The 18,042-nt window shown below is 35.7% G+C and overlaps 1 protein-coding gene and 1 long non-coding RNA gene across 2 annotated transcripts; one reads left to right on the forward strand and one right to left on the reverse strand.

Annotated features, from left to right (window-relative positions):
• Positions 1-23: 23 nt before the first annotated feature.
• On the reverse strand, positions 24-15,806 carry LOC135086994 (polypeptide N-acetylgalactosaminyltransferase 35A-like). The gene is made up of 11 exons (XM_063981848.1): positions 15,445-15,806; positions 14,468-14,740; positions 13,651-13,786; positions 13,040-13,469; positions 12,479-12,719; positions 11,004-11,149; positions 10,245-10,397; positions 9,061-9,278; positions 7,830-7,959; positions 6,598-6,732; positions 24-3,867 (listed from the first exon to the last, which is right to left on the reverse strand). The coding sequence occupies exons 1-11, from the start codon at positions 15,551-15,553 to the stop codon at positions 3,736-3,738; spliced, it is 2,103 nt and encodes a 700-aa protein (XP_063837918.1). The 5' UTR covers positions 15,554-15,806; the 3' UTR covers positions 24-3,735.
• LOC135086599 (uncharacterized) lies at positions 4,561-5,318 on the forward strand. The gene is made up of 3 exons (XR_010260538.1): positions 4,561-4,636; positions 4,747-5,033; positions 5,129-5,318. It is a non-coding gene; the product is annotated as an uncharacterized LOC135086599 (long non-coding RNA).
• Positions 15,807-18,042: the final 2,236 nt, after the last annotated feature.

The raw sequence follows: 18,042 nt of genomic DNA on the forward strand, positions 1-18,042 counted from the left end.
AAGAATGAAAAGTATTGTTTCTTTTAACCACTTTATTTCTATATTTACTTAAAACTACAACATCAATATAAACAATCCATCTTTTTAAATAGGTATATGAACATTTCGGGCCTACCTAATAAAATTGGCATATTTAGAAATAAACAAGATATCATCCACTAAACATTAAAATACTCAATGCTTTACTTAAAAGATAGGTAATTGTATATAACATTGTGATGTTAAAATTATAGCATATGGTGATGTTGTTCTTTGCTTTTTCATACAAATATCTCCATTAGCTACACACAACAAGTTTTATGTACTATTACAAGAATACTACAAGTTTCAGAGAATTAAAATAATAAATAGCATTATTAAAGGATACAATGTTACATGCCAGCAACATAACATTGTACTAATTATATCTATAAAATATAAAACTAAAAAGCAGATATTCTTTATAGATTTAGTAGGTATATAACATATTTATAAACGATACCGTATATACAATATTTTCTTTATTATAAAGGTATAGAATTAGTTTTTTAAAAGGTTCAGTCCGTATTAGAACATCCCTGTTACTTTGAGACCAACATTATAAAAGGTAAACCTAAAACTTCCTTACACATTCAACCAGTCATCCACGCTTCACAAAATTCATCCCAAAAATATGTTGTACACTTTTACAAACTACCTATCATATTAGTCATATATTCCGAGATTCATACAAAATATTATTATTCAGGTAAAATATCTGTTGCCATGGGTCTAGAAAAAAATTACGAACAATGATCCATAAAAAAGCTTAATTGTTCAAATAATGTTTAAATTTAAACTAGGTTTTAAAGCTGTCAAAACGCCATTATTATTTATATGATTTGCCCACGTTTGACGTTATTTTAGGTTTTATTTTTCCAATCTAATGACCGATAGATTATATTATTATTGATTTCAAGTCAAAAGTGAATGGAGGTAGCAAATAAACGAATTATAGTAAAGTTGCCTTGAATTAAATTGCAAAGTTTTAGAATATCAAAGGTTAAACTTACATTTTAGTTACTAAGATATGTTGATAATATCTGAAAATTTTATTAATCAAAAAACCAATCAATAAAATATGCAATTATGATATTTCCATACTAAATGACGTCCCATAACATATTATTGTCCTCCCAATACTAATCAATATCCATAACGAAACTCATTAACTGTTAAGTGATAACAACAAGCAAACAGGGTTATTTTCGCGAATACTCGTTATAGATTTGTTCATACGTTAACAACTATTGGGGCAAAAGTTAACAAAAGATAATCATCTGATAACAGACATCCAAAAATATTATCTAAAGTTAATTAATTCTACACACATTTAATGGAATGTATATTTTGTCTATGTTTAGTGATATTGTCAGTTTCAAACTTGTTACTGGGACAGCATTAACAAATAGTAATTCTAGATATTATACCAAATCATTTCAGATTTAACAATAAACTTCTATCATACCAACGTATCTATAAATATTACCCTATCTATATTATATCAGGTGCTTTGCTCGTAGTTATCCATGTTCTATTAATCCAGCATTAGCTACCATATTATTCAATATAGGTAAGATACTTTAATAATATCATCTATAAATCTATAATTCACAATCCTCAACACAACGATCAATTCCACAACTTCAAAAAAAGATAGTGTACTTGTTTCAAATTAGCTTAACTTATAATAAAATATTGAGATAAATGTGAGATTGCAGATTGTTATATAAAATAATAAATTGTACAACATTGAGAGAGTATAACTACAGTATTACGCAATATGGGTAACTTGAATTTAAAACTGAGTCAAGAAATAAAATAAGAAATGCAATGAACATTACACAACTGAGTTTTCTTCTATTATGATTTGTACAAGTAAAAACATTAATTTTAAACTACTTAGAAGGACGTTTGTCATTTAATGCTTTTTCATTGGAAGTAGAAGTTATGGAAGTATAAAAATTAGGAACATTCGAATTTTATTAATGTTTATAATGTTTTTGTGGAAGCTCGTACTTATCAATCAAAATACGTAATATTAAGTTTTTAAATGAAGCATGTTAGCAAGAAATATCCGTTTTTTTTTTTCACGCAAAGCTGCCAATTTTTAGGAAATGTTTTTTTTAATATACATATAATATACCTATACTATGCCAGCCAATATCAATTCTGTCATAGAATAAAGCATAAGCTCGGGGACGGCACAATTTAATAACCTATTATTTAAAACCGGTGGAAACTTAATTATCCTAGTATCTCTACTAATTCAAATCGGAATCGAAGAAATTTCCAATTTTCAGTTTTATTCTTAAAATAGAAAAGCCTAGGTAATTAAATTCGTAGCAATACAAATTACATACACAAATACAAATATCAGGTAGCATAATACTATTCATAAGGAGAGAGTATAAAGTAACTGCGTTGATGTAAGGTCAACTAAATGGTAGTTATAATGCTGCCTAGTTAGAAATAATGTATCTATTTAGGTTATACAGAGTGTCCCAAAAAGTAGTGACCAGCTGAATCCCAGAGGTAGAACATCACTATAGGGCTATCCGAGTCACCCCCATGTATGTTCCGCGATTTTTGATAGTTTTCGAGTTATGATTGTTTTAAATTTCTGTGCTTAGGCACACTTTTTTGGTCACTGTGGTGCGAATAGATAAGGTACATGCCTGATTTTTTTTATTATTATTAGATGAATACTAAGCCTATCTGATTCAGAAGTATTTACATCCAAAACACGAATATAAACCAAAAATGTTAAAAATCCTATATGTTGTAAAAAAAACATGGTGATTCGGGTAGCCCTAGTGATGCTTTACTTAAGGCTTCGGCTTGACACTACTTTTTGGGATAACCTGTATAATAATCTCATCATTCGCAAAATTGACATATTTATAATTTTACAACGCAGCTCGCACAAGCCATGTAAAGCCAAAAAGAGAATGAATTAAGAAACGCAGCAGCAAAAACAAAATACATAATGTTTAAGTGTGATGTATGCTATTCAAACTCAATAATTAAAATGTCTTAGATGACGAAGTTGGAGTCTTGTTGGAGTAAAGTTTTGTCAAAAATCAATAGAGAGTATTAGAGAGAGACAGAAAAGTAGTATAGGTCTATATCGCAAACCTATTTGCGTAGTCTTTTTCCTACTTGCTAAACTCTGTTGTTTGCTTAAGATCTGATGACGTCTTATAGGTTATTATCAAATGATTGTCAAAAAACAATAGAGAGACAGATAAGATACAATACCCGGCGATAAATATTGCACATCGACTTGTAGAAAGAGACAATCGGCTAATTTCGGTTTCGTAGAGTGTTATCTCTGTCGCACTTGAACAACGACTGATAATGACGTTTTGTCAAAGTGTAAACAAACTTTATTTTAAATGTGTGCAATTGATTTTGTGAATAATTAAATTGCTAAAAACTTTTTATAGTCGTGAAAGAAAAGTGGTTCACAATGTGTTAAAGTATTTGTCGAAGAGAAATACTAAGGGTTCGGACAATATTTTCATTGAATAATGTTTTGTCGATGACGTTTTGTCAATCGTATAGGTAGTGTGCGACAGAGATAACGCTCTACGAGCCGAAATTAACCGATTGTCTCTTTCCAAAGGTCGATGTGCAATATTTATTGCCGGGTACTGTAGGTCAATATCGCGAACCTGCTTTCCTAGTCGGTCTTCCATCTGCCGATCGGAGGGTTTAAGACCTGACGAAATCCCACTGGTTGTTGGGTTGGTTGTCACAGATGACCATGATGAGAGGCTCGGATCGGTACCCTCGTTCCACGCCTATGCACATTCCAGCCGCTGTGTTGTATATTGGACTGCCAGCCTGAAAATGTTACAGGTAAATTAAGCTTCATATTAAATTATCAATAGACTTGGAATAGAATAATATGTAATCTATACTAATATTATAAAGAGGTAAAGTTTGTGTGTTTGTATATTTATTGATTTGTAAGGGGTAATCTCTCGGGATCTACTGAACCAATTTTAAAAAATATTTCACCAATAGAAAGCCGCATTATTACTGAGTGTCATAGGTTATTTAAAAAAAAACGAAAAATTCCACGCGGGCGAAGCCGCGGGCGGAAAGCTAGTGTTTTATAAACTAAGAAGTTCTTTGCATATATTCGCTAACCGCTGAAATGACGTGAAAGTATTAAACAACGAAAAAACTTACTGGCTATGCTTAATGCGAGAAGGGTTTTAAAATTTTCTCCAAAGGACAGTTTTTTTGAAAAGTCAAATTAATTCAATCTTACACCCGTATTCACAAACGATACTTACCTATGTGAAGCAGCAACGCTATGCGAAATGAGACATTTCTCAATGCGTTCCATATGACAAGCCTTTCTATTCATAAACAATACTTAAACGACCCTTGACTATGCAAAATCAGAGTGTTGAATAGTGCTCTGTGATTGGTTCGCTTATGTTACGCACTTCACTCCGCTAACTGACATTCCTGTCATTCAAAGTCGCCGTTCTTCTCGTCAGAGTAAATATATTCTTTAATTCAAACGGTGCAACGGTTTTTATGTGTCGTTAATTTGTGGACTTATGAATTAAATAAATATGGATAAAACTACAACTATCAGGTTAGTATGAATACTTCGATTTTATTGTTTATTTTCATTCAATAATAAAACACTGTCTTGAGCAGTAATAAAAATAGTGAAAATCATGTGTTTCAATCATTATTTTTCAGATCAAAAAAGCTGCCGTTTTCTTCTTCCGAAAGAAAGCTGCTGATTGTAGCTATAATATAAGAGAACGGCCTATTATTGAAAACAAGCATACCTTTTTTATTATCCTCTCTAAAATATCGAGTTGAATAAGCAGGCCAGGGAAAATTAACAGTGACTTACAATTCTCAACCATATTTATGTTTCACAAAGGCTCACACATCAACTGCAAACCTGCTGGAATAATTTAAAGACCCAAAGAAAGAAATAACTTTCTCAGGAATCAATCAAACGTTCTCAACACCCAATAGTAAGTAATGTTTTTAAAATATTAGTAGGTAGATTTATGAGGAATAACTAAGCAGAGTATACTCAAAGGAATTAAATTCATAATTTGCTTTTCAGGTATCAAGAAATTAAGATTAGTAGTAGCAAGAATGAAGATTAAGACAGAAAGAAGAATCAAACACACCACATTGAACAATATACAACAAGACCAGGCTTTGCACGAGTTGGGGCTACAAAGAGAAACAAATTTGATAGCAAGAGAAAAGAATTTTTTAGAACATGAAAAAAAGATTCATGATTTACAAATATACATAAAATTAAATTAGCCATTGAAGATTGATGAAAATAAAACTTCATAAAAAAATTTGTTTTATTTGCCACTAGCAACTGATACATATGTAGGTATATTAGGTGGCACTGGAAGGCCTCTAGCAGTTAATTTCCTCAGATCTTCCTTTATCAGTGGTAAAAGTATGAAAAGTACCCCATCTTTGGAAAACCTAAAATAAATTCGTCTGAATTGTAATAATCAAAGGGATTTTGGGAATCCCTTATCACTTTTCTGGTACTTATTCTACTTTTCTCATTGATAAAATTATCAAATTACTCTTCACTACTGCAATCCATTGTAAAATGATATTAATCGAATACAACCATAAATAAAGCAAACAAACCTCAAAAACGAGAATAACCAAAAATTTTGACGTAAATAGACACTATGCGTTGCGTAATACAGCTCCCTGTCTACCTTAGCTTTGCGTTCATTCTAAGGGACGCATAGTGCTTGTCACCACTGAAGTATCGTCTATGAATAGGTTTTTGGGACCATGTGCGTCCACGCGCACTATGAGGCCTCAAAGTAATGTTTGTGAATACGGGTGTTAGCTTCGTAGTAAGCGCAAAGCGAATATTTAAACAAACGAAGATCTTCCTTTTAAAAAATTCGCGATCCTCATAGGTTTTGAATCTTTGCTAATCTTAACAAATAGACGTCCGTTTGGAGGTTTCTTTTTCCTTCTGAGCTCATCATCATCATCAACAGTCCTTTACAGTCCACTGCTGGACTATGACCCTCCTCGACTATAGTGGAGGGTTTTGCCATAATCTGGTTTCAAACTGGTTTCAAACTAGTCGCGTCATGTGTGGTCTCTCAACGGACGCTATGGCAGAAACTTAGATGCAACTCAAAAGTAACTAGCAGTTGCAGTTGGTCCTTAGGCCCAGAACAGACGATGAAACGCAACTGCAACGAAACTAGTAACTTTTGAGTTGCATCTAAGTTTCTGCCATAGCGTCCGTTGAGAGACCACACATGACGCGAACAGTTTGAAACTTTCAGTTTCAGTTTCATTTATAAGAATCATCAGAAAGTGGCAGTTTCGTTGCAGTTGCGTTTCACCGTCTGTTCTGGGCCTTAGAGATCGCAGTTTAAAAGATTGATGTTTTTCAGCGAGCGCTGCTGCCCGTTCTTTGTTTGATTTGTAGTCCCTAAGTCACCTCTTACGACACCCGCGAGTAGGGATTGGTGGCAATCCTTTTGAGATACGTGATCCTGATAAAAGGTTGAATAATAAAAACGAACTTACAGATCCTTTGTGCTTCCACTCCTGAGAGCCTCCCAGCTCGTGGCATTTCCCTAAGGCGGGGGCCACGTTGTTAGACGCGTCCAAACACAAAGTACGCCCCAGCACTAGCTCGTGGCGATCCGTCTCAAACCACATCTAGAAGTAACCATGCATACTCATTATTACTATCGCTATCATCAGGTCAGTGGCCTTATTCACGTAACAAAACTTCAACGACAACAAGACACTGAGTTGCGATCCTATCGAGTAATCGTTCTATCGAAAATGAACCTTGTGAATACGGATTTAGAACTGTTTTTCAATGGGACGACGTAACAAAACTTCAATGACAACAAATAGCTGAGTTGCGATCCTATCGAGTAATCGTTCTATCGAAAATGAACCTTGTGAATACGGATTTAGAACTGTTTTTCAATGGGACGACTTCTAAACGTCAGCGAGATCTTGACTGTCAAAATACGTGAATTGGGCCACAGGTCACTTAAGTCTCCACTGAAGGATCACGGCCCTACCTCAGCCAGAGGTAAATGGAAGGTTTGACCAACACTCCCCACTTGGGTCAAACACTTCCACGTATGTATTACGGTTGTCTCGGGAGAAACATTATTAAAAATCATTCATATTACTAAAAATCGAATTATGCAGCAAATTGGAAAGTTGGAAAACAACTCAATTTTTAGGGATATATTGTAGTGTGTTTCCAAAGAAGATGACGTGTTAATAATAAAATAATAATAAATAAATCTTTGGACAATTTTACACAACTAGCTAGCTATCTCCAGCTAGCCCCAAAGTAAGCAACTTTTTTTTTAATCTACAACGAGGAAGCTCTTGGCCTGTATATCTCACCTGATGGTAAGTGACGATCAGGCCGAAGGTGGAAGCGAACTTCACCCGGAATCCTCAACCACAGAGGAACTGGCTATCTTACCTCTAACTGCCGGAACACAACAATGCTGTTAACATTGTTGTTATGGCGACAGACTTAGATAAGATGGTGGTAGCTAGCCAGGCGGACATAGAACAAGCCCTACCACCAACCAAACCGAACAGAAAAATCTAACCCCACTGGGAATCGAACCACAGAGGCGGTTATATTATATGCTTATATGCTTGTGTTATGAATTATGGTAATCATTTAGGCTACTGTATTTTGACAGTAACAATACTGTTAAAATAAATTACCTAAACCTAAATTAAGCATGCAGAATTGCAGCGGTCTAAGCACTTACCTGGTTCAAGGTCCTGAAGCAACTAGCCAGCACCAGTCCGCTGCCCTTGGTCTTGATGTCTTTAGCACTCTGCGCGCAAAGCGTTGTATTCTTCAATCGTAATTGGTACGAGTCTGTGTAATTGCGTTTCCTGAAATGAAACCAATAACAGTCATAGAATTAGGATGATGTAAACGGCACTGTGTGTGATCATACGAAAAGGGTTGATTTTACTGTTTTGTTTCAATCAAAAGACATCCTTTGCTGGACAAAGGCCTCTCCCAAGGATTTACACCGTGACTGGTTGCGCTGCCCACATCAAGTGCTTGCTGCAACATTCACTATAGTCTGGTCCGTGAGCACGTAGAATTTTGTCCAATGACCCCTAGCTAACCATCCTTATCGCTCGCGCGTAATTATGTTGCTATCGCGCTCGCACACTCACTGCGGGTGCCAGTCGCACAGTCGCGACAGCAATATAATTACGCGCGAGCGATAAGGATGGGTAGCTAGGGGTCATTGGACAAAATTCTACGTGCTCACGGACCGGGCTTTAGATCATTGGCAACTCCTGTGTAGCCAGATCTACAAAATCCAACCAGTGAATCCAAATCCAAGAAAGTAAATGAAATCAACAGACAATGACAATAAATCTGAAGAACATAAATATGTATGTGTTAGAAGTTAAGGATCACCTCGCTCCAATGCAAAGTACTGCACTATAATCATTATCATCATCATTTTAGCCACAGCATGTCCAGACTTCGTTTCGTCTTTAGACACAGGTAGGTTGGACGAAAAAATGTTATGTTCGTTCGGGAAACTCCGAACGCTGCCCAGTCGAGTTGGTTTCGACGATTGACCTTTTTTCTCGAAATTAAACCTACCCAGCTGGATCGCTTATCCAAGATACTACTAAGGCTAAGAACTCATGGCGCGATTTTCACCCGCTTCTGTAGAATCTTTCTTCTGTAGAATGCAGACACTTATGTAAAAACTAATGCACAACTGACGACGCGGTTTTCCCCCGCAGCGGGCGCGGTTGTAATCGGGTCCCGCTCGGCGGTTTTCGCCCGCGCAAAAACCGCCCGATAGGCGGGCGACCATTTTTTGTACCAGTGACTTAGCACGCTTAGTTCTTAGAACAACCGCGCAAATAACCGCTCCCGTGAGTTTTGAAATAAAACCGCAATTCCACAACCGACGCGGGCGCGGGTGAAAATCGCGCCGTGAGTTCTTAGCCTGAAATCACCTGGAGTGCCACGGCTGGAATTTGTTCTTCTCGGGATCATTTAGGGCTGCAACTCTCTTATTAGCCACGGTGTCTTCTCCTGTCTCCAGCTCCGGGTATACATTATCCAGGTACCACTTGAAGGAGTTGCAATTGAGCGACTCGCGCAGAGCCTGTCTCTCGCTTATGTCGCCGATTGACACGTGAGCTGCGGACGGGTTTTGCTCGAATACTTTTTTCTGTAAGAAAAGAAAGGCACTGCTTACAAGCCTGGCTGGAGGTTGATGCTATAATATTAGTAATAGCACAGAATAATAATAAATACTACGTACAGAAGGTTTTCTTCGCCAAGGTATTAAAAAAATATATGCTCAATGTCGTTAACAATATGGAGTAATTTAGCTTATCTCAAGAGTCGAGCACCATTTTGATGACAAACGTCAGTGATCGGTACTGCGCCGAAGCCATAGGGCTGACTTCGGTAAAATTATGTGTGACGTGAGGTGCCAAACTGCGGAAAATGGCGGAGGAAATACATGATTAAGCATGAATTATATTTTGTGTTTCTTTTTTATTCAGGCAGTTAAAATATTGCACAGTATTAATTACACCACCGTTTTTACATAAATAGTTTATTGTCTCTACAATGCAAATGGGTGAAGAATACACGTGCGTGCGTCAATGCTCGCTCGTGATTGTCCTGTCGATTAGATATCTCAGGAGGTGTAGTCTCACGTGTTTTGTTTTCGATGCAAACTCGCGGAGATGAACAGGCCTGGTAATAGCTCGTCTCGATCAGCTAATCCGTGAACCAAAATACCGCTATTATAAAGAAAGAAATTTATAATCTACACTAATATTACAAAGAGGAAAACTTTGTTTGTTTGTTTGTTTATAATGAATAGGCCCAAAAACTACCGAACCGTTTTTAAAAATTCTTTCACCATTCGAAAGCTACATTATCCGCGAGTAACATAGGCTAAATTTTATTTTGGAAAAAAATAGGGTTCCGTAAAATATGTAGATAATGTAGTCTACGCGCGCGAAGCCGCCGGCGGAAAGCTAGTGCTATAATATAAAAATAAATATGTAGTTCATTAGAAATTATGCAACAATCAAATAAAGGCGTAGTCCCACGCAATAACGTGGCCCCCCGGCTGCAAGTATCAGTCCCAGGCTGCCATCTTTATAAATAAGGAACAAACCACATATTCGTCCATCCACACGCGAGCCATGCGCATGGAATTGCGCATCATGTGGTCCTCCTTGTCGCCCACGCCGTAAGGCCGCCGCTTGCGGAACACGTGACCCACGCGGCTACAGGGAATCAGCTCTAAGCTGCCCCCACACATCCAGATCTGAAAAGAGAAACGTATTTATGGTGATTGATGTTGTAACATAAGGAATTCTCACAAAAAGAGATTCTGCTGCTCAAATGCAACAACTTTTCCCAAGAGAAATAGAAAATTAGTTCCAAGAGTTTTAAAAATATCTCTGACTTATTACCGTCGCCAATTAGGGGACGTAATTTTTTAGACAATTTGGATGATATTCCGGTACGAAAGTTGTTGCATTTGAACAGTAAAATCAATCTTCACTACATAGTATAAAACAGTCGCTTTTCGCTGTCCGTCCCTATGTATGCTTAGATCATTAAAACTATGCAAAGGATTTTGATGCGGTTTTTTTTAATAGATAGAGTCAGTTTTAAGAGATTCAAGAGGAAAGTTTATATGTTAAATTTGTACCCGTGCAAAGCCAGGGCGGGTCGCTCGCTAGTAATATAAACAACGAGTCACATTGTAAAAGGGAAAAAATTTAATCGAATGATCCGTGGCGTAACTATACGGTGGCAGGGCCTCGAACGGTATAGTTACACCACTGCGAATGATTCAGTCGTTCTAATCTTCTGCATTTAAAAAAATACACAATAACAGAAATGCTACCACTTGAATAAAACATACCCTGAAAGATATTTCCAAGTTTTCGCCTCCCCACACGTTCATCCCGGGGTCATATTTTCCTATGTAGTTGAAGTACTCGCGGTAAATAGCGAACAACCCACCGGCCATCGTTGGAGACTTGATTGGTTTCACGAAGTCCTCATCATCTAAAAGGGAAAAAAAACTAAATATTGTTCTTTTAGGGCCGATTTTTCAATCGTCAGATAACTTTTAACTGAAGAATAAACTTGTCATTTTGACATATTTTCTATACTGAAACTGTCAATGTGCCAAACTTATTCTGCAGTTAAAATTTATCCGACGATTGAAAAATCAGCCCTTAATAGAACAGATTGAGATGTTAGTGATTTTTAAGTAAGGCCCAGAACAGACGGTGAAACGCAACTGCAACGAAACTGCAACTGCTAGTTACTTTTGAGTTGCATCTAAGTTTCTGCCATAGCGTCCGTTGAGAGACCACACATGACGCGACCAGTTTGAAACTCTCAGTTTCAGTTTCATTCATCAGAATCATCAGAAAGTTGCAGTGGCGTTTCACCGTCTGTTCTGGGCCTAACTGTCATAGAATAAATCACCCATGTTGATGTTGTAACATTACTAATCTGGAATCTACAATAGGGATAGACTAAGAGCTGGTGAACGCCAGACCTACGTCATTTTATAAAAGCTGAAAGTTTGTCAGCGTATGCTCCCAATATAGCTTAGAATGTCGGTGCATCGTGAGGTTTGGGTCATCGTGGCTTTGGCAGCTAGCGAAAATGTAAATAAACTAATTTAAATTGAGAAAATTAAGTTTAAGATTTTGACGTCACGCAGAACTTCAACGCGCCTTATAATGTTATGCTAAAAGCACGCCGAATTGCGAGACTATAATCTACTACATAAAAATGTCGGGTTTTCCTTCCTGACGCTATAACTCCAGAACGCACGAACCGATTTCCACGGTTTTGCATTCGTTGGTAAGGTCTCGGGCTCCGTGAGTTTTATAGCAAAGAAAATTCAGGAAAATTTAACAAACGAAATTCCACGCGGGCGAAGCTGCGGGCGGAAAGCTAGTCTATCTGTTAGTAGTCTGTTCGTCAGTCTGATTAAAACTCGAGAACGGCTGGGCCGATTGAGCTGATTTTGGTTTTAAAATGTTTGTCGTAGTCCAGGGTAGGTCTAAACCGGTGAGCAAATACGCGCGCGATATTGTTTTTCTGTGACAGACAAAATTCCACGCGGGCGAAGCCGCGGGCGGAAAGCTAGTAAGAAATAAAACTTGAAATCAAAATTAGCAAAGAGTAGCAAATTCGGAAGAAAGGGGCTTCATTGGTAATACATTAGTTGGGAATCGACCCCAGAACCAGTCTAGACAGAGCAACTCTCCATCCGCTGGACAAAGGATTCACTTACCGTCTACAAATTGATAAATTGTCGTTTAACAAGAACATGCACGATAGCACTACACATGTATACTTTGCAAGTGGACTTACGTCTCAATGTTCCTTTAGGGAGATTATCCCATTTGAAGTGAAGGCCCCAATTAAAGCCGCCTCTTACGAGTGGACTGGCATTGTATTCGAAGGTGTCTGCGTTGATCACGTCTATGACTGGCATGACTGCTCTTGACGAGTAGCGGATGTGGACCCCATCCACACCTTGGGAGAGACGAGCGAGCAGCGGAGGCAACCAGTCCACATTCACTTCGATATGGGAATCCAAGAAAATTAACACCTGTAAAAAAAAGTTTTATAAATGAAAACGCTGATCTGGCCTAGCAGCATGTAGAAATTAAACATTTCGAAACGCTTGAAAATATCATCATCATTAATAGAACATTAGTCTCCGCCACAGGAATACAACTTTCTTCATTAAACCAGAGGCAAATGGATGATTTGGCCAACACTACCCAAGCTGGTTACATAGCATAGGTCTCATGTTCTCCTCATATTTCTCCCTAAGTTGCCTCTTACGACATGTTTTCACAGAGCTTCTTAAACTGTTTTACTGTATATATCCTAAGACTTAGGACATAAAATTCTTAGTATACTCACATCACCAACACTGTTGTCAGCACCATACAACCTTGCCCGAATGAGCCCTTCCCTTTTGCTAGTCCTCAGTAACCTTATAGTTAACCCAGTTTTAGTCAGCTTGACATAGTTTTTATCAGTCGTTTTTTTATCTACATTATTGTCATCATTAATATAGTCAACAACGTTGTCATCAATGTTATTAGTCTCCAGCATGTCCTCCTCTTTACGCATTTTACTATTTAACCCGTTCACAGCTTTTTGTACATTCTCATTGAGTCCTTCCAAATCACTGAAGTCATCTACTAAGATGATCTCCTTCAAATACCTTGCATCGGTTCTATCTAAAATGGAATGAACTGACCGCATCAGTGTTTCAAAGTGTTCATTATAGAAGCATATGATTATTGACGATGTTGGAAGTTTCGCAGCATACTTTTGTATTCGGCACCTGCAATGCAGCAAACCTGTTAACTGGTAACATTTATTTACATATTTATTACAATAACCCAGCTTCTGCCGACAACCTCATTTTGTTTCATCATGTATGTGGCAATTGATTTCCATTTACAGGTAAAGATTACATTAGTAAAGATTACATTAGTAAAGATTACATTAGTAAAGAGACTTACATTTTATTTCGAGTATCTGGAAGTCCCCTATGATTCCCAATCCTCTGCGATATGAGAGCATTGAATGCGTGCAAATTATAGCCTTTTTCTCGCGTTCTGACATCTTCAGCATTGCGTATTAATCCCAGTTGATTATCTGCAGAATTATGTGGATTTTCATTAATTAACTATAACTTTATGCTGTTTAATAAAGTCATAAAAACAGTCCTGGATAACCCATTAGGAACATTTCTGTCAGGTCAGATAAACTTTTGGTTACACAAGTCTCGGAGAGAGGTAGATAGCAGAGCTAATAATAAAAAACCTTTGTATTTTAGATGTCCAATAACTGTCCACAACATTATCATAAACAGGTGAAGCAGGCCTATATGTATGATAGGATATACATTTTTACAATGGCTAATGCCATAATTTCAAAAACCAATAGTATAGTGAGACTGAAAATGAACCCAGAAATACTAGGTGGGCTAAGGTCCCAACTATTCAAAACCCCACAATCATCCCCACAAATATCTGATTCTCACAAACTGATAAGTACCTATGTATGTTTAAGCAAAAAAGGTCAGTTTGATTTTCTCAATTCAATAAAGTATCAAAATAAAACATATTTATTGCAATTATGTTATAATCCATGTCATTAATTCCACTTTTCTATTGGTCGCCATATCTTTCTATGAATTGCATTCAAAGCCTTAAGCAAAACTGTGTGAAATCAAGTCTCAAATCAAGAAATGAGAATAGTATAGAATATTTTTTTGATACTTGTATGTAGCCCTTAAGTTTAACAATAATTAGCTATCAGTAAAATTGCACTTACCCAAACTTTTGTCTGGCTGAGCAGACATTTTCATCCCGAGTTGTTTTGCAAATTTTTCTTTCAACATCATTTTTCTCTGATAATCAGAACGAGACTTGAAAGATTTCCATTTACTCGCAGAGAATCTATCATACACTCGAGGGCTATCAAAAAGTAGATTTTTGCCTTCCAAATCAGCAATAGATTTGTCATTGTTTTTTATTCTATCCTTTTCTCCAGTGTTCACTAAACGATAGTGTATCTTTCCTTCAATGTCATGTAATGATTTGTCATCTAGAACCAATGCCATTATTTTTGAGTTATGCTCATTTGATACATGTTGTAAATTCAACTAACTTAACCTTTTGTATGTCTAAGCACTGACCAGTAGGCCTAGGATGCGCGCCACGATAAGCGGTTATCACGCCGTTTTAACAATTTTGCCCATACATTTTGACGTCAATAAGGTAAATCACGGCGCACAGACACAGACTTCAACATTGTGTCTGGAATTTCTGCATTTGATTATTTAAAACTAGTTGTTTTCTTTCATTTTGGTAAACATACAAATAAGTAAAAGAGAATACAATGATTAATAAAATAAAACAAACACTTATATTGTTTAAAGTTATCAATGGGCGCTTTACTTATGTAGAATAGAATGTAGAAGCTAAATATTTATGAATTCCTATTTTAATCAAATCAATAAGATCATAATCTTAATCATGGATACAAATTCTAAACCAGTCAAGTGAATTAATTAGTTCTTACATAACTCAAGAGAACTGAGCTGCATGACAAAATGGAATGGAAAGGATTTTTGGAAATTATTAAATTACTACTTTTCCAGTAGTTTCAGCACAGTATATTCGATTTCTACTTTTCATCAGGGTAAACGATGAGTTTACTCATAAGAAATGGTATTTCTAAATTATGGATTTATGGGAATGTAATACAAAACGCTTTAAGTTAGTAAAAAGCAACTAAAATGCACTTACCATGTTTATTCAACATCCAATAAAGGTAAAGAGAGACACTCCACGTCGCAGAGGCAATAAGAATCCCCCAAAGGAAGGAATTATTAATTTTACGCATTTTAAAGATCATATCCTTTGAAAAATCTCTTTAAAGTTGAAGAAATTGTTGCTACATGCACAAAATTTAAACAGCTGCTTTCCAACTGTTTTACTGTATTACAATAAAACTAATAGTAATAAGTCTACAGCATTTACGTAGGTTTAATAAACAATGTAAATGAACACATTATTGTGAATTTTATTATCTTTTTCGGCAACTTTTTAATAGAAGCTTGATTTTTTGATTTCAGATGATTACGTACCACCAACCAAACAACACAACAGTTTTTTGACCACAGTTTGACATGTGGTTTGACATATTTGTTGAACCGGTTCTTTTTTTTCTTTTAAAAAAAAATTATCATAAGACAGTGGTGTCCGTTAGAAAAGTAGTTAATAGAGTTGAATTTAATCGATTATGATTTATAGCGTCATAAAAATATTTTATGTTAAAAGTAAAACTACTATCGTGTATCATTAACAATTTTATTATTATTCTACTTAATGATAGTCATCAACAGCGAAAAATAAGTTACAATTTTAATAAAAAGCAAAAAACGGACCAATAGCGGGTATATCTGGTTTTGTATAGTCTCTGGTATGTTATTATTATCTTTGGACTGAAAAAAACGCGGGAACTTTAATGGCAGGAGCGGGAGGTATAGTTAGGTTTTTAGACTAGGCGCTTATAGTTTTAGTCGCCCGATAGATGGTTTATTTGTATGAAGAATCAGCCGATAGCAAATCGATGTAATGTGCGCACTTTCACTACATTCATTTCTATACTGATTAACAGTCCGACCCAACTATCAGCCAACTAAGACAACACCTACCTTAAATTTTTTAACATAACAATTAACAATCAACTTAGACAGTGGCACGGCACTAAATACAGGGTGACTGGAACTGAACCCGCCATAGCTAATACGCGTATAGAGGAGGTCATTTGCTAATTATTGAACCTTACTTTCTATGGCTAAAGTTTCATAGTTTAGGAGATATGTCAATTTTCATACTTTTTCCGAAATTTGACCTAAAAACTGCTTAATTTTTTTTTCTCGCATGATTTTAACCGATTTTTTTATTTAATACTAATATCGAATAAACCTTTAGTCAAATAAAATAAATTTCAGATCCAGATAATGATTGAATAACTAGTTACGAGCCGCCAAAGTTTAACAAAAGTACAAACCACGATAAAAAATTCAAGTTCGATTTCGATTTATAAAAAAACTAATGGTGATAATGGATTGCCAATGATCTTAAAAATATCTTTACCTTCTCTTCTTTCCAATGATATATCACACGTAGTAAGTAGATATTGAAATTTATTAAAAATTCAAAGTTTAGGGAAGAAAATGGAGTAATAATACGAAAATTATCCATACAAAGTTTCTTCAAACATCTCATATTTTCTGCTATACTCCTTTTCATAACTATTTTTGTGTGTTTTTTGAAAAATTAATTTAAAATAATAATCACATTATGAAGAAAAGATTTAAAAAAAATTCAAAATCAACTTTGTATGGATAATTTTTGTATTATTACTCCATTTTCTTCTTTGAACTTTGAATTTTTGACTAATTTCAATATCTAACTACAACGTGTGATATATCATTGGAAAGAAGAGAAGCTAGAGATATTTTTAAGATTATTGGCAATCCATTATCACCATTAGTTTTTTTTTAAATCGAATTCGAAGTACAATTTTTTTTCGTGGTTTGTACTTTTGTTAGACTTTGGCGGCTCGTAACTAGTTATTCAATCATTATCTGGATCAAAAATCTATTTTATTTGAATAAAGACATATTCGATATTAATATCTAATAAAAAAAACTGTTGAAATTACGCGAGAAAAAAAATTTAAGCAGTTTTTAGGTCAAATTTCGGAAAAATCTGAAAAAAGTATAAAAATTGACATATCTCCTAAACTATAAAACTTTAGACATAGAAAGTAAGGTTCAATAATTAGCAAATGACCTCCTCTATACGCGTATTAGCTATGGCGGGTTGAGTTCCAGTCACCCTGTATAAGTATATACAATTTATTTAAAACTACCACACGGTTTTGTTATGGTGCCTTGCTTTTCTCTCTAGAGTTTTCTTGCCTTGTCTCCTAACCTAAATAGTTTTATATCTGGCACTTAGCCAGAAGGATATCTTAGACTTGTCATGCTCACTAAAATGCATAGCTGGGCATTAACTCGTTAATCCATTAATCGTTAATTAACGAAGTTAACATTTCTGTTAACGGATTAACTTTTAAGTTAACTTTAAAAAATGTTAAATTATTCTAAGTCCGTTAATCGTTAATCCAGTACCTACTATTTACCAAAAAGATACAGCAGGCACGCTGAAAAACGCTAGTAAAACGCGTTCTGACAAGTTCGTTTGGGCTTCCACCCGATCACTAACGATAACGACACTTGTTAGTATATAATGTGTGTGACAACTCTTGCAACTGAATTTAAGACCAGTTTTCTTCAACCGATTGAGCTGAAATTTGGTATACTTATGTAA

Source organism: Ostrinia nubilalis, chromosome Z (assembly GCF_963855985.1).
Source record: "Ostrinia nubilalis chromosome Z, ilOstNubi1.1, whole genome shotgun sequence".
Classification (NCBI taxonomy): domain Eukaryota; kingdom Metazoa; phylum Arthropoda; class Insecta; order Lepidoptera; family Crambidae; genus Ostrinia; species Ostrinia nubilalis.

What these genes read in the sequence shown, in the direction of transcription:
- LOC135086994 (XM_063981848.1), bottom strand. Translation starts at nt 15,553, where the DNA reads ATGATCTTTAAAATGCGTAAAATTAATAATTCCTTCCTTTGGGGGATT. An exon ending in TTCCAGCCGTGGCACTCCAG is followed by an intron (nt 7,960 to 9,060) that starts GTGATTTCAGGC and finishes GTTTCATTTCAG; the next exon opens with GAAACGCAATTACACAGACT. An exon ending in AGTGGAAGCACAAAGGATCT is followed by an intron (nt 3,868 to 6,597) that starts GTAAGTTCGTTT and finishes TAACATTTTCAG; the next exon opens with GCTGGCAGTCCAATATACAA.